Source organism: Ranitomeya variabilis, chromosome 4 (genome assembly GCF_051348905.1).
Source record: "Ranitomeya variabilis isolate aRanVar5 chromosome 4, aRanVar5.hap1, whole genome shotgun sequence".
Taxonomy (NCBI): Eukaryota; Metazoa; Chordata; class Amphibia; order Anura; family Dendrobatidae; genus Ranitomeya; species Ranitomeya variabilis.
The window spans coordinates 269,362,757-269,380,301 of NC_135235.1; the positions used below are offsets into that span (position 1 = coordinate 269,362,757).

A 17,545-nucleotide genomic window follows, 5' to 3' on the forward strand; every position below is an offset into this window, starting at 1 on the left:
CCTTGATATTTTCTGCCCCTGTGATATGCAGGGCCGATAATGAAGATATGTTTTTCTGCCAGTATAAATACATGTTCTGCAACCGACATTAGGGGATAAGAACTAGTACCTCCCTGGTGGTTTATGTAGGCTACAGTAGTCCGGTTGTCAGAGAGCACCCTCACATGGTGGCCCCATACAAAAGGTAGCAGCTCATCTAATGCCCTTTCTACCGCAAAGAGCTCCCAGTTGTTCGAGGAGGCTAACCTCTCCTCTTGCGACCAGGTCCCTTGTAGCCAGTGGTCATCCAGGTGGTCCCCCCACCAACAAGGACAGACATCTGTCATGACTACTCTGGATATTTATACTGGGAATTCCCCTGGGTGCCGAGTTGAGGTACCGTCACATTAAGCGACGCTGCAGCGATAGCGACAGCGATGCCGATCGCTGCAGCGTCGCTGTTTGGTCGCTGGAGAGCTGTCACACAGACCGCTCTCCAGCGACCAACGATGCCGAGGTCCCCGGGTAACCAGGGTAAGCATCGGGTTGCTAAGCGCACGGCCGCGCTTAGTAACCCGATGTTTACCCTGGTTACCAGCGTAAAAGTTAAAAAAACAAACAGCACATACTCACCAGCGCGTCCCCCAGCCTCTGCTTCCTGACACTGACTGAGCTCCGGCCCTAACAGCAGAGCGGTGACGTCACCGCTGTGCTTTCACTTTCAGTTTAGGGCCGGCGCTCAGTAAGTGTCAGGAAGCAGAGGCTGGGGGACGCGCTGGTGAGTATGTGCTGTTTGTTTTTTTAACTTTTACGCTGGTAACCAGGGTAAACATCGGGTTACTAAGCGCGGCCCTGCGCTTAGTAACCCGATGTTTACCCTGGTTACCAGTGTAAAATATCGCTGGTATCCTTGCTTTTGCTGTCAAACACGGCGATACACGGCGACCTAGCGACCAAATAAAGTGCAGACCTTCTAGCAGTGACCAGCAATTTCACAGCGGGATCCAGATCGCTGCTGCGTGTCAAATACAGCGATATCGCTATCCAGGTCGCTGCAACGTCACGGATCGCTGGCGATATCGCCTAGTGTGACGGTACCTTTGCTCTCTTGCCACCATTGGAGAGAACGGATCACTATCTCTGGAAGGATCAGCTTGCTTTCCAACCGCCCCTGCAAGACTGCTTCATTCTCAAAGATGAACCACTGAAGGTCTCGTGTGTGGAACTGTGCCCATTTGACTGCTGGTATACACATGTGGTGAGAGAGCCCAACAAGGACATTGCTTTCCTGAGGGACATCTTTGGACTTGCTACCGTCGATGAGATGAGGCTTGATATTCCTCTCCTCCGGGAGGCGGCATTCCTGTCTCACCGAATCTATCCCTAGACCCAGAAAGACCTATGATATTACCGGTTGTAGGCTGGATTTTTTTTAAAGTTTAGATGCCATCTCAGTGTCTAAGGTATCACTGACCTTACTGACTAGTGATGAGCGAATATACACGTTGCTTGGGTTTTCCCAAGCACGCTCGGGTGATCTCCACTCATGTTGCCGTAATGGCCGGTCTCAGGGCCCCTGCTGAGGACTACCAGGCCACCTTAACGAAACTGTCAGTTCTCCTGTACAATGGTTCTTTTAACGACTCCAAGTCCTCAAATGGCAGGGAGAATCTTCTTGAAATTTTGGAAACTGCCATGTCCAATTTCGGGGCCTTATCCCTTGAAGAGGATGCTTCCTCTTCAAAGGGGTATTTTCTTTTAACGGAAGCCAAACCTTGTCCCTTCTTATTCGGCTTCTCCCATTTCCTCTTAATGAGGTTTTGTATCTGCTCATTTACCGGGAAGGTTCTACGTTTCCTCTGCTCAAGGCCTGCAAATATGAAGTTCTGAGCCGATCTTTTAGCTTTTTGATCTACCAGACCCATTGTGGATCTTATGGCTTTCTAAGGGAAAACTGACGATCCTCCGTGCCGCTGTACAACAAGATGGCAGTCTAGTCAGATCCCCACAGGCACTCTTCCTCTGAGCCAGTAGAATCCTCGGCCGTTGAAGGGGACAGTCTGGATTTTTTCTTTCCCTTCCCACCTCTATCCTCTGAAAGGGCCAGTGAACTAACTGATTTCTGTACCTCCGACTTAATTAAGGACCTCAGGCTGGCAGTCAAATTAGGAGATGACTCTGCAATAGTGTGCTCTATGCAAGTCTGGCAAAGCGTTTTTGTCCATATCCTTAACTAGATGTTTCCAGCCAGCTAACGCTCTGCACGCTCATTGCTATCTAATTAACGCTGCTGGTGATTAAACTAAAGTAAATAATGACAACATTCAATAGCGCTTATGCAGGTGATAAATTAACTTAAAATGAAGTTAATAGCAATAGTGTGGTGATGTGTTGGGGGCGGGATTGTGTGTGGTAATGGGGTGGGGGGCGGGATTATGTGTGGTAATGGGGTGGGGGGGCGGGATTGTGTGTGGTGATGTGGTGGGGGGTGGGATTGTGTGGTAATGTGGTGGGGGGGCGGGATTATGTGTGGTGATGTGTGGGGGGCGGGATTGTGTGTAATGATGTGGTGTGGGGGGCGGGATTATTTGTGGTAATGGGGTGGGGGGCGGGATTATGTGTGGTGTGTTGGTGACGGGCGGGATTATGTGTGGTGATGGGGTGGCGGGCGGGATTATGTGTGGTGATGGGGTGGGGGCGGGATTATGTGTGGTGCTGTGGTGGGGGGGCGGGATTATGTGTGGTGATGGGGTGGGGGGGCGGATTTGTGTGGTAATGGGGGGCGGGGATTGTGTGGTAATGGGGTGGGGGGGGGGGATTGTGTGGTACTGTGGTGGGGGGGCGGGATTATGTGTGGTGATGTGGTGGGGGGCGGGATTATGTGTGGTGATGTGTTGGGGGTGGGATTGTGTGTGGTGATGTGGTGGGGAGGCGGGATTATGTGTGGTGATGTGGTGGGGGCGCGGGATTATGTGAGGTGATGTGGGGGGGCAGGATTGTGTGGTGATGTGGTGGGGGGCGGAGCTACTGTGCAGGGGGCGGGATTAGCGAGTAATCACGATACCTCATATATATATATATATATATATATATATATATATATATATAGATAACTGTTGCCCACAAAGGGCGCACTCCCTATGGTTCACTTTTGTCTTACGCTTCCTAGGAACCCCCTATCTCCTTCCTCAGACAAAATCAAGGCAGAGAGAGATCGGAGGAGAGAAATATACAAAAATGTCCATTAGCCTGCTGAACTTTCTTGTAGATCGCTCACCACTTGGCCGTTATATACAGGTACTGGATCAGGAGGCTGGACAACGTCTGAAAGATCTCCCCTGGAGACTGTAGACTCCTCCATCCTGGCACTGTGATGGCTGTCGGCTCCTGCTGTACCCAGTCCACTGCCCGAGTGGCCCCCCCACTGCTACTGCTCTTGTGAGGCTGCTGGGGTGCTTGCTTCCTATGGAGGTACGAAGGGCGTCTCTCCTCTGGCTTTGTGATCAGCTCCTGTTACTGATGAAGCAGTTGATGAGTGTTGAATTATTGTTTGGGGTTGTGGGCTAATGAAGATATGAGGGATGTAAAGTAGGCCTGTTTAGCAGAGGTGAGAGCTGTTTTGAATGCGAGTGTTGCTTGTTTGAATGTGGTGGTCATCGTGCGAAGCGTTTTTTTTCCCCAATGCTGCTCTGCCATTCTAGATACTTGCTGAGTCTTTTTAGTGATGTTATTGAGCCAGGGTTGTGTATTGATTTATTGCGTTCTGCTATGCATGACAAGGGGCAACAGAGTTGATGGCTGATGCAAGAGTGGCATTGTAGAAACTAGTGGCAGTGTATGTGTTGTGGAGTGAAGCTGTGAAGGACAGTAGTACACTAGAGTCAGAGAGTGTATAGAAGTGTGAGGTATCTGCAGGGGTGGACAAGTTGGTGGTCATGGGTGACAGGTGAGGAGGACAATGATGAGAATGTGAATAGATGGGGGTCAGATAGAGGGAGAGGGTAGATTGTGAGTTAGGGTGCAGAGATGGGTGAAGACTAGGTGTAAAGTATCTGTGTCTGTGTGGATGGCTGAGGAGGCCCACTAAGTAAGTCCAAAAGATGAAGCGAGGCACAGGAGTTTGCTGACTGGTGTGTGTCATTGGGGATGTTTAAGTCACCCATGATGATGATGGGAATGTCAGCAGAAAGTGAAAAAGCCAGGTGGACAACTGGTCAATAAAGGCAGTGGTTGGGCCTGGAGGTTAGTAGCCGACAGCTACTTGGAGGTTGCAGGGAGAGTAGATGTGGACAGAGTGGACTTCCAAAGATGGGAGGATAAGGGATGGAAGAGGTGGGATTAGTTTAAAGAAAGGAGAAGGCCCACTCCTCCACCCTGTTTGTTGCCAGTGTGAGGAGTGTGGTTGAATTGGAGGCTGCCATAACATAGTGCAGCAGGGGAGGCTGTGTGGGAGGGTGTCAGCCATGTTTTGATGAGGCGGAGGCAGGACTAATTTAGAGTTGTAAAGAGGTTGTGAATCCCATTGAATTTATTGCAGATGGAGTGGGCATTCCACAGTGATCCAGAGAGAGAGAGAGCAGGGTGGTGGGCATCAAGATTACGATTTAGGGTGTTTACATTGGGTTGGGAGCGATAGGAGGGGGGGAATAATGGGAGGTATGAGGTGTGGGGGTCTGTGATTGCGAGATATGTCGCCAGCAGTGAGGTGATGCAGAGAGAGGTAGGGTAGGTTTGAGATTGAGAGTGTGTGGCTTGTTGTGTGTTGTAGTAGGAGAGATGAGATGTTGAGGAGATCCGGTGGAGAGGCAAGAGTAGAGTGAGGAGTGACGGTGGACAAACTTAGGTTGTATGTGAGCATGGCGTGAGAAAGAGTTGAGGAAAGTGAAAGACATTTCTTACCTTTTGTTATAGTGGTGAGCGGTTCTTTCCTGGTTCTATTTCTGTTATTATTTCTGCTGCATACTTACGGAGCCATACTTAGAAGACAGACCACGCTCAGACAGACCTATGACTCAAAATTTAAAGCAAACTAAATGCACAGGAAATAAGCCACATGTGAGGGGCATCAGGAAGACTCACCACAAACACAGGAGGGGGCAATTACAAATCACAAAGGAAATTGAAAATAGGAGACAGTCACACCCAAATGGACAGATAAAGCTAAATGTCTGTTAGCATCCAGGAATTAGGGAAAGAAACATGCAGGAAGGAAAGAAAAAATACATGAGCTGCTTAGCACAAAATTTGGCCAAAAATAGGGATTTTTGTGTTACTCACCGTAAAATCCTTTTCTCCGAGACGCTCATTGGGGGACACAGGACCGTGGGGTGTATGCTTCTGCCGCCAGGAGGCTGACACTAAGTAAACGTGAAAAAACGTTAGCTCCTCCTCCCTCGTATACACCCTGACACTGGCTGCTGGAGACTCCAGTTCGGTGCAAAAGCAGTAGGAGAAAAAAAAAACACGAGAGATAATATAACAGCATAAATACAGAAAAACCTATGTCTAGAAAAAGTCCTACTGACTGACAAAATCCGATATTACCAGGGAGGGAGCTGTGTCCCCCAATGAGCGTCTCGGAGAAAAGGATTTTACGGTGAGTAACACAAAAATCCCTATTTCTCCTTCGCCTCATTGGGGGACACAGGACTGTGGGATGTCCTAAAGCAGTCCCTGGGTGGGGAATGAACTCACCAGTAATAATCATCCAGATAACGGATTGTCTATAAGTGCGCCACTGCCGCTTGAAGAATCCTTCTACCCAGACTTGCATCTGCAGAGATCTGAGAGTGGACATTATAATGTTTGACAAAAGTATGCAGACTAGACCAGGTCGCAGCTTTGCAAACCTGTTCTGCTGAGGTCTGGTGTCGAATGGCCCAGGAAGCCCCCACTGCTCTAGTGGAATGAGCTTTGATCCCAGCCGGAACCGTCACGCCCCTGGTGCGATAGGCTTCCAGAATGGTTGCCCGTATCCACCTGGCCAGGGTGGATTTTGAGGCCGCGCAGCCCTTCCTGCGACCTTCCAGAAGAACAAACAGAGCATCCGTCTGGCGGAAAGGAGCCATTCGAGAAATGTATCTTCTAAGTGCTCTCACCAGATCCAACGTATGGAGAGCTTTTTCTACACGGTGCGTAGTTGCCGGACAAAAAGAGGGAAGAACTATATCCTCATTAATATGGAATGAGGAAACAACCTTCGGCAAAAAAGAAGGTGCTGGTCTGAGCACTACCTTATCCAGATGAAAACTCAGAAAAGGAGTACGACAGGAAAGAGCTGCTAGCTCAGACACCCGCCTTATGGAAGTTATGGCCACTAAAAACACAACCTTCCAAGAAAGGAAAGTCAAGGAAATATCTTGAAGAGGCTCAAAAGGAGCTTCCTGCAATGCTCTTAAGACCAAATTTAGGTCCCAAGCTTCCAAGGGAGTTTTGCAAGGAGGAACCTTATGAGCGACTCCCTGGAAAAAAGTACTAACCTGACGGTTAGTAGTAATCCTGTGCTGAAAAAGGACTGATAAGGCCGAGATCTGCCTTCTGAGGGTACTTGGAGCAAGCCCAGAATCCAGGCCTGCTTGAAGAAAGGCTCTCTACACCATGAAAGAAAAACTTTCCAAGTGTGATAATAAATTCTGGCTGAAACAGTTTTACGCGCACTGATCATGGTATCAGCTACCTCTTGGGAGAACCCTGCCTGAGTTAAAACCCAAGATTCAACGGCCAGGCCGTCAAACGTAGGACCCCTGAGTTCTGATGGTAGATCGGCACTTGAGATAGAAGATCCGGCCGATCGAGAAGCCGCCATGGAACCCCGGAGAGAAGCTGTACTAGGTTCGCATACCAGGTCCGTCGTGGCCAATCCGGGGCGATCAGAATAACAGATACTGTTTCTAACTTGATCTTCTTGATTACCCTCTGGAGAAGCGCCAGAGGAGGGAAAAGATAAGAGAGATGGAACTGGTTCCAAGTCAGAACAAGCGCATCCACAGCGATTGCCTGCGGGTCTCGGTACCGGGAGACAAATCTGGGTACTTTGGCATTCACCCTGGATGCCATTAGATCCACGTCCGGGGTCCCCCATAGACGGCATATCTGCTGAAAAACCTCGGGATGGAGAGACCATTCCCCGGACGCCAGACCCTGACGGCTTAGGAAATCTGCCGCCCAATTTTCTACGCCTGTAATGTGGACTGCTGAAATCACAGAGTGATTTCTCTCGGCCCAGAAGAGAATTTGTCTTACCTCTCGCATAGCTGCCCTGCTGCGGGTGCCCCCCTGGTGATTTATGTAGGCCACTGCTGTGGCATTGTCCGATTGAATTCGGACAGGGCGACCCGCCAGGAGATGGTGGAAATGCTGCAACGCTAGTCGAACCGCCCGAATCTCCAAGAGATTGATGGGGAGATCTGATTCCCGAAGAGACCAGCGCCCTTGAGCTGTGTGGTGAAAAAACACTGTTCCCCAACCCAGGAGACTGGCATCTGTTGTGACCACCAGCCAATTGGTTGGGGGAAAGGGCTTCCCCCTAAGTAGGGATGGGCTGTACAACCACCATGAGAGAGCCTGTCTGACCTGGGGAGACAAGCGAAAACTGCGGTTGAGGGAGAGTGGATTCCTGTTATATACTGCTAGGATTGCCTGTTGGAGAGGACGAAGATGAAGCTGCGCGAATGGTACTGCTTCTATAGTTGCAACCATCTTCCCTAACACCCTCATGCAGGACCGAATCGTATGAGGGTACGGTTGCTGAAGATTCCTCACTTCCCGCCGAAGGGCTAGGACCTTGTCCTGGGGAAGGATTGATAGGGCCCGAGAGGTGTCGAAAATCATACCTAGAAATTATATCTTCCGAGACGGTTGTAGGCATGACTTCCTTAAATTTACTAGCCAACCCAGGCGAGCAAGGGTGTCTAGAACAATGCTGACATTTTCCTTGCAAGCTTGAAAGGTAGGCCCCTTGATCAGAAGATCGTCCAGATATGGCTTGACTACTATGCCTCGGGAGTGCAGAATGGACACTACAGTAGACATGACCTTCGTGAACACCCTTGGGGCGGAGGCTAGCCCGAACGGTAACGCCGTGAACTGGAAGTGTAGGTTGTTTAGTGCGAACCTTAGAAACCTTTGATGAGGAGGAAAAATGGGAATATGTAGGTAAGCATCCTGAATATCTATTGAGGCCAAGAACTCTCCCTTTTCCATTGAAGCAATCACTGACCGCAGAGACCCCATCCGAAAATGGTGAACACGAACAAACTTGTTTAGGCGTTTTAGATCTAGGATAGGCCTTACTGTTCCTTCCTTTTTGGGGACCACAAAAAGGTTGGAATAGAACCCTTGAAACCTTTCCTCCCTTGGGACAGGAGAAATGACTCCGCTGAGATGAAGGGATTCTACAGAATTGTACAGGTCTCGTCGGAGGGACTTGGACCTGGGAAGACGTGATGGGAAGAACCGTAGAAGAGGCTGACGGACCAGCTCTATCTTGTAACCTGAAGATACGAGCTCTTTTACCCACCGGTCGTGGATTACCTGAATCCAGACCTGGCGAAACAAAAGTAGACGTCCGCCTACTCTGTTGGAGGCACTCTGAGGAGGCCTCCAGTCATTTGGCTGAAAACCTTTGAGTCCTAGATCCTCTGGATCTAGTCGACTGGGAAGGCATTCTTCCCACCTGGTTGGCCGTATAAGAGACCCGAGCGTCTCGGTCCTGATTGGGTCCACCTTGCGCCGCAGTGCCCGATGCTGGGGCCCACCTAGTATTGCGAAAGGATCTGAAACGGGCTTGAAATTGGCGACGAAAAGGCTGCCTAATCCTCTGCTGAGGAAGAAACTTACTCTTCCCTCCTGTGGAGTCAGAAATAAGCTGATCCAGCTTCTCTCCGAATAGGCGATCCCCCTGATACGGAAGGGTTGTAAGAGATTTTTTAGAGGTAGAGTCTGTCCGCCATGTCCTTAACCAGAGAGCCCTTCTAATAGCAATGGCGTTAGCAGCAGCCGAAGAGGCACAGTCTGCAGCATCCAAGGAAGCATTGATCAGATAGCTACCCGCAAGTGCTATCTGAGAAGACATTTCTGCCAACTCCGCAGACAACTCACGTTCCTGAAGAGCCTTTGTTAAAGACTCTGACCAGGACACCATAGCTGTCGCAACCCAAGTTGCCGCAAACGAAGGAAAAAGTGCTGAACTTGAAGCCTCAAAAACTGAACGAGCCAAGCTCTCTATGAGACGATCCGAAGGATCCTTAATCAACGAGCCACTAGGGAGATATAGCAATGTGTTAGAGGCTAAACGGGACACCGGAGGGTCCACGGAAGGATTTTCTGCCCATTTACTACAAAGTTCAGTAGCAAAGGGGTACCTAACCTTCAAGGCCTTTTGCCCTGAAAAACGCTTGTCCGGATGCTCCCAGTTACGCCGAATCAGGTCCTCATACTCAAGGTGAGAGGAAAAAACTCTATGGGCTTGTTTAGGTCGTTTAAATGATACCTTATGATCTGAGGATGAGGCGAGTTCGTCCTCTATCCCCAGGGACTGATTGACAGCCTCAATCAGGCTATCTACCGACTCCTGAAAACCAGGACTCTCGAAATTAAGGGACTCCTCTGACTCAGTCTGTCTCAACTTCCCCGCTCTCTGCTGGGGAAGGAGAACGCGACACGGAACTCCAGGGTGTAGAAGCACCTGAGAGCCTGGGCGACGCTGTGCGAATCCGCTTTCCACGTGTCTGGTGCGGGCACGGCCCCTGCAGGCCGAAGGCTCTCGGGACCCCGAGGCCCTATCCAAGACAGAAGGACTGCTGGCCCTGACTGCCGGGGTCTGAAGGGATTTGATTGTTCAGTAAGGGACGCCATGGATTGTGATAAAGAAGTAACCCATTCCGGCGGATCAGCCCCAGCCACTGCTTGAGGGGCAGGGGCCGGAGAGATTGCTGGGGAGCTGGCAGGGGGGGGGGCTCCTGGGCGCGATCCGAGTCACAGGCCTCGCAGAGACGGTTGCTCTGGGCACACGGGAATGGGGCACGACAAGTTACACAACTGGTAAATAGGACCATGTGAGCCTTAACCCTTCTAGACATAGTGAAAACTATACCCAGGGCCTGAGACTGGGAAAAGAATAAATGCTATTACTGGCTGGAGAGAGAAGCACTTACCCCAGTCCTGTGTCCTTACCAGAAACAGTGATGCCGAACTCATGATGCGGAGCCAAATGAGCCGTCTTTAACTTGTGCAGACCTCAGGGGGCGGGACCGCTCTGATGCGGTGCGGCCTGTAGTAGGCCTGAAGCCGGGGACTCGATTTTTCCCTGGGAGAGGGAAGGGATAGCGAAACCGGAAGTAGACGCGCTGGAGGGGGCATGCCTCACAGCGCGGTATGCTGGGCGAAATGCCGGGTCTGAGCGACCCGGAAGTACTCTGATGGAGGCCAGGCCGGAGCCTGAAGCCTCTGGAGGACCATGATGCCGGCGCACGGTGCTACCGGAGCGCCGCTGTACCGGAGCGGCGCCGGTGACACCACAAAGTAACGGCGCCGACAGTGCCTCACCACAGTTTTAAAATGCCACCTGGATTACAGCTCCATCCCCTGCCCTGCCTGCCTGCCTGTGCTCAGCAAGGGAAAGTGCTGCATGGAGTCCATCTGCACAACACCCTGCTATAGCGTTCTGCTCAGCCACACTGTCATAGTCAGCTACATACACTCGCAGCACCAGGGAAATAGGCATCTGCAGATGCCTTGCGCCAAAACAGGAGCCCCCCTCCTATGAGTATTATCCGGTGGATTGGGGAGGTCATGGCCCTGATGGCAGGACCTGGGAGCGGGGGGAGGTAAATGACGGTGCAGGAACCCTAGCTCCATTATCTACTAAGGATAAGGAGAGGGACCGTCCACCACCACATTTATCACCGTAGCAGAAGCAGAGGTGTAGAAAAAAAACAGGGGGGACACACGGACATACTACGGGCACCTGTACAGCCTAGGGTCTAAATACCTTAGGGTGGTCAGGGCCAAGTCCGGTGAGGGATCCCACGTCGCGGGAAAGGATACGTGGGGAAAATTCACACGTGCTTGCCCGTTGTTGGTTTTGGGGAGATAGGACCCTCAAAAAGGTCCGTCGCCCCTTCAATTCCGTTAGTGAAGAGATGAAAGGAAATGGGTCCAAAAGATCAGGGACCCAGATGGTGTGCCTCCTTCAGACACTAAGCAAGAGCTGGAGTCTCCAGCAGCCAGTGTCAGGGTGTATACGAGGGAGGAGGAGCTAACGTTTTTTCACGTTTACTTAGCGTCAGCCTCCTGGCGGCGGAAGCATACACCCCACAGTCCTGTGTCCCCCAATGAGGCGAAGGAGAAATAGTGAGCCAATCCACCAACGTGAAGGTAATCTCAGAGATCGGATAGGTCCATGAGCTAACTGTCTAGTGTGAACACTTACCTCTGGCTAATATCTTGGTAAAGCCTGTATTTATGGGTAGGTTGGAACAAAGTGTGATTGGATGTAATTAGAATCACAGCATGGTGAAGAGTGGGGTGTCCAAGTCAGCAAAACTGGTACATTAGAAAGTAAGAGAACTAATGTACCAGTTTTGCTGACTTGGACACCTCACTCTTCACCATGCTGTGACTCTAATTACATCCAATCACACTTTGTTCCAACCTAACCATAAATGCAGGCTTTACCAAGATATTAGCCAGAGGTAAGTGTTCACATTAGACAGTTAGCTCATGGACCCATCTGATCCATATTACCTTTACGTTGGTGGATGGGCTCACTATTTTTGGCCAAATTTTGTGCTAAGCAGCTCATGTGTTTTCTCAAAAATGTTGGACCTACAAACAGATATGAATGCCCTTTATAAATAGGTATCTTTAAGCCCAAACCACTTTTGTAATTTGCCTTATTCCCCGTGTTGCCAATTCACAATTTTTAACATCACCAGGTTTCCTCGCATCATGTTCTCACACACTTTATGCATTTAATAGCCCTCTGTGTCTGTGCTGAAACGATACTTAGGCTGATAACCGGTTCATGCAGCATTACATCAACACCCGATCCTTACACTTTGGCTGGTGACAACAATGAAAGCAATCGTTACTATCCACCTTTCGTGTCTCCCCTTTTCCGCATAGATTGTAAGCTTGCGAGCAGGGCCCTCATTCCTCTTGGTATCTGTTTTGATCTTTGTGTTTATTGTTATGCTGGAATTAGTGTTGAGCAAGTGTGCTCGTTACTCAGGATTTCCCACCACACTTAGATGATCTCCGAGTATTTGTTAGTGCTCGGAGATTATGTTTGTCTCCACAGTTGCATGATTTGCAGCTGTTAGACAACCTGAACACATGCAGGAATTGCCTGCTTGTTAGAGAATCCACACATGTATTCAGGCTGTCTAGCAGCCACAAATCAAGCAGCTGTGGCGACAAACATAATCACCGAGTATGCCCAAGATACTCGGAGAACACCAGAGTATGCTCGGAAATCTTGAGTAACGACCACACTCACTCATCACTAGCTGTAATGTCTATTGTCTATACAAGTCCCCTCTAAAATGTAAAGTGCAGCAGAATACGTTGCCGCTATATAAATACAATTATTATTATGTGAACATTCCCTAACAGTCTCCCAACACAGCTAATTCACTTGTGTGTGTGTATATAAGACAGCTAAAGCTTACAATATTACAAAGGTATTGGACCTTACCCATTATCTGGCGGCCTCCTTTGCTCAGATCAGCAGGCGAGGCGAGGGAATCCCAGGATATGGGAGGGGGTCTCATATCATACACCTGGAGATTTTGTTGGAATCCACTAAGGACATGGCTAATTTTCACTTTCGAGACATCGCGTACTTTACATGTTTTCCCTTTGTGATGCAACAAAAGTAGGGATGAGAGGACTCGTGGAAGTTCTGGTCCTAGTACTCGACCCAAACTTTAATCCAAAGTTTGGTTCAGGTACCAGAACCCAATTGAAAACAATGGGGATCCAGACTTTGGAGATGGAAAATTCGCTCTTGTCTTCGGCAGGGTAAGACAAGTCAAACTGTAATGAAACCCAATTCCCAAAAAAAATTTGTAACCCAAAACACGTGGTTAAGAAAAAAAAACAATGGCACTGATTGTTTTAAAGAAATAAAAAGGTCACAGAGGGTACACCATTAAATACAAGGAATTTATTTTGTTCAAGATCAGTTTTCTTATTAAAACAACAAAAATAGTAACTTGGCGGTCAAACAATCACAATAAAGCAATTTTGCACCTACAAGGAACCGTCAGACTTAAAAACAAGCACACGACTGTACAAGAACAGGAGTACAAAAAATATCAGACATGTAAGATCTTGCAGACTAGAACTTAATTATTCCTTCCTCAGTTGTAGAAATTGTATTGTTTGGTGGGGAGGAAAAAATGTACTTGGATAAAAAAAAACCTTTTCCCCTTGTTAAACTGAATTGAATCCTTTTGGAAGTCAAAAGAACCGTGTAGTGATGCGTACCCATGGGGTAGATAAACCACCGCTCTACAATGGCCCATCGGTGAAAAGAATATGCGTCAGAGGCAAAACAATCTGTAGTGATAACAAGGATGACTTGTCACTTTACAACTTGTATTGGTAACATCAGTAACGAGAAACACGGGGGGCGGCCATGTCATCCAGGAAGAGAACACTACGGCACAATCTAACCACTAGAGCCAAGCAAAAGATTCACAGGACCCTGATAACGTGACCGCTGGACCAGAGCTCTAGGAATCCCTCCATGCTGGAGGAAAAGGAGGAGACTTGCGAGGCTACAGTGGGTTGTACCGTTGATGCTGAAAGATAGGACAAGAATTGCAGGGCTCTGGTCTGGGGGCCACAGACTTCCATCATGGCTGCTGGACCAGGATAATACAAATATTTTTTTTTGCTTAACTTTGGTAAATCTCAGCTCATGTAGAGTGAGGACCGATATAAGCATCTCACTTATAGGGGTATCAGCTATCCGCAGGATGAGTTATCAGTTTGGATCGCTCTACTGGAAAAGAAAATTTAGTCCCCCTCCCCGTTCTCCTGACTACAAAGCCGTAGTCAGGAAAAGATGAATGATGCCACAGATTGTGCACACGCTCTCCAGCTGTTTTCTGAGTGTAGAGGACTAATTGGCTATCACATTGAACGACTGCCATGGTTTACAATGGAGCGGGGTAGAGTGCTCCATGCAGCTCCTCCTGGCCACGACCTAGTTATACGATTACCAGAATATCCCTTTAATACAGAAAATGGAGAGAAATACATAGGATTCAGAGCATCACTGAGTTCTGGGGTTGGGACCAGTGCACGGACCGATGACACCACATGAATTTACATATCTTCTACACTCCACTTGTATGCAGACTCCTGTGTGGCTTTCTTTTCAGACATTCTTGCAAAATACTGGTTCTCAAATCCGTTGGACCTAGAAGGCAGATAAAAGTCGAGGGCAGGAGTCAAGTCAGAATTTCTGCCAATCACACATGGTACACAAGGCTCAGTTACATTGGTCGATAACCAGTAAAGCCAGCACTTTGTAAGGTAGATTTCATTAGCAGATTTACCCACAACTAAAGGGTTTGGCAACAATCACTTCTTCAGCGGCAGGGAGAGGTGCCAATGACTATACGACTCCACAGATCTGCCACGAAGTGTGCACAAGCGGCAGCCATCATCGTGCATAAGAGATGGGGTTGTAAAGTGATAGGCACCGTTCACTTCCGACAAAATTTCTTGATTGTTATTTTATTCATAGGGCACCCGCTACTTTTGAGACTTCTAAAATCAATGTCAAGTCACAAGGGGTTAACATTCAGGATGGAAGCGGTCAATCATTGTCTATTCAGATGAGCTGTGACAAGGCATTGATTGTGGAGGGTCTGTTTGATCCTGATAATCATGAGAATGGACACTGGATGGAGCAGTGGCTAAAGCCCCCTTCTCAGGATCCCACGTGGGTGATCCCTGCAACCTTCCCTACTATAGAAGGGACCGTTCTGCTGCTGCTTCAGAAATCATCCAAGCAGGAACTCAGAACTCAAGGATTGCTGGGAATCCTTGTTGTAGAAACAGCAATCCCGATATTTCATATTGCCGGATCAGGAAGCAGTATGGGCAATGGGAACATAAAAAAAAAAATATTGAGAATGCAACAGAATATTCACCAAACTTGACCCTTCATTGTAACAGTGCATAGAACATTTTTTTCAATCCGGTAGTTTTTATTAAGAAAAACTGTAAAACAGATCAATACAAACATCAAACTGATACAAATTTTCAAGTTAAATTTTTTTTCAACATTCGTTAACAACTCTAATCAATATCCTCCCACCCCCCCATCCAAAGATACCTTATTTTAAACAATGTACATCACAGCTTAGCACATTTGTATAGAACTTTACATTACCTTACAGAATAAACTTAAGTCAAAAGCGATTAGGCGGCAACCATCCTATTCTGCAGTAGTTCAGCAGACACCACACCCGGAAAGTCCACACATTTTCAAATTGGGTATGTTGACCTCTCACAGTATATATATTTCTTTCCATCAAGATAATAAAGTTTATTCTATTCACAAATTCTTGTTTAACTGGCATTTTTCATCCAACCAGTGCATTGCTATACGTTTTCTAGCAGCATACAAAAACCTGGCTATAGCCAGCCTCCCCCCCCCCATTCATCCATAGCAATATCTTCCACACATCCCAGTACGCAAGTCAGCGGAGTACGCAGAATATTCGCCCCCCCATCACCTCCTGGATCAAATTAAGGATTTAGCAAGGCTGAAGGCGAGGACTCGACCACATCATATGCAAGAGATCGGCCTCCTCATCAGAGCACCTCTCAGTCCTGCCTTCATCCTCCACACTGGAGGCCTGTACACTCTATAGACTAAGTACAGTGACATAGTGACAGCCTTCTGGCCTCACTCAGACACCATTGGAATATACTGCAATATGGACTCCCACTGAGACTCAAAAATCGAACCTAGGTCTCCCACCCATTTCTCTCTCATCGTTAAACGGATGACGCCGTAGGAAATGTTTCCAGCAGACCTCTATACATTAATGTAGTGAACCCCTCGTGTTCCTCTGAGGTCCTATGAGATTCAATAAACTGTCTCGCTGCAAAACCACACGACACATTAATTTGTTTATTGAGAGCTTATCTCAGCTGCAGATACTGTAAAAAAATAAATTCAGGCTCAAAGGAAACTCCTTTCTGAGCCTTTCAAACGTCTTGAGTAGGGTTGAGCGACTTTTACTTTTTTACGATCGAGTCGGGTCTTGTGAAACCCGACTGTCTCGAAAGTCGGATCGTGTGAAATCGGGGGCCAACCGGAACACGAAACATATATATATATATATATATATATATATATATATATATATATATATATATATATATATATATATATATATATATATATATATATATATATATATATATATATATATATATATCTCTATATCTATATCTCATCGCCGACCGCATGGCCGATACCACAGTGGGATCGGGTCGGGTTTCATGAAAGTCGGCGACTTTTGAAAATGTACGATCCGTTTCGCTCAACCCTAGTCTTGAGTAAGCCATCAAGAAGCAGCCGAGACACAAACCAAACACCTATACACCTCCAATGACCGAAACCTCTCAATCGTATCGACTCCACCATTCTAGGGTCAAACCAGATTGGCGCGTAACGCATAAACTCCGTTATACCTCTCCACTGCTTGATTTTCTGCCAGATTTTCCCCATCATAGCTATAGTTGGACATTTTTTAGGGTTCAGTCTAAACCTACCTGCCTCTAAGCTGGCTATCAATGGACCCTTCCCCACCATATATTCCGTGATTATCTCAGCTGATGTACTTTGCCTAGGTTCTCCCCAACCCACCATATGCTGGCATTGGGACGCAACATAGTAGATCCATAAGCCCCCCTCGTCCTTCGATCTTTGCAAATGTTCCAGTTTAATGCGTGCCCATCCACCCTTCCAAATCAGATCCTTGAAAGAGTTGATCCTATAAAATTTAATCTGTGCCAACCACATCGGAGCATTATGAAGCATGTGTAGGAGTTGAGGCATGAGTATCATTTTAATCAGATTAGCTCTACCCACAACAGACAGGAACAGCCTCTTCCAGGCCCCAATCTTCTGCTGAAATCTCCCAAGCAAAGGAGTCAAACGGAGACGCTTCATCTATCTTAGCCAAAATCACAATGCCCAAATACTTAAACTCGGTAACCACCCGTAAAGGAATCGCAGGGTCGAGTGTCAGGGGAGCCGCCACATCCAAGGGGAGTAACACAGATTTGTCCCAATTAATGGATAGTCCTGAAATAGTCCCAAATTTAGTAATGCTATGCATAGCAATCTTTGAAGATCCCTGTGCATCTCCTAGGAACAGTAACACATCGTCCACGTAAAGGGCCACCTTCTCATGGCTTCCATATTTATAACCCTTTATATCCTTGTCCCTTCGTACTGCCGCCGCCAAAGGCTCTATTGCGATCGCAAACAGCAGAGGCGACAAAGGGCAACCCTGCAGTGAGCATCATA

General features: G+C 47.9%; 1 protein-coding gene across 4 annotated transcripts in view; it reads right to left on the minus strand.

The window, feature by feature from the left end:
• Positions 1-13,130: 13,130 nt before the first annotated feature.
• BUD13 (BUD13 spliceosome associated protein) overlaps positions 13,131-17,545 on the minus strand; it is a 39,544-nt gene continuing 35,129 nt past the window's right edge. For all 4 annotated transcript variants that reach the window (XM_077249845.1, XM_077249844.1, XM_077249843.1 and 1 more), the window contains one exon: positions 13,131-14,410. In XM_077249845.1, coding sequence (XP_077105960.1) covers positions 14,317-14,410 — 94 coding nt within the window. In that variant the 3' untranslated portion in view covers positions 13,131-14,316. The remainder of the gene's footprint in view (positions 14,411-17,545) is intronic.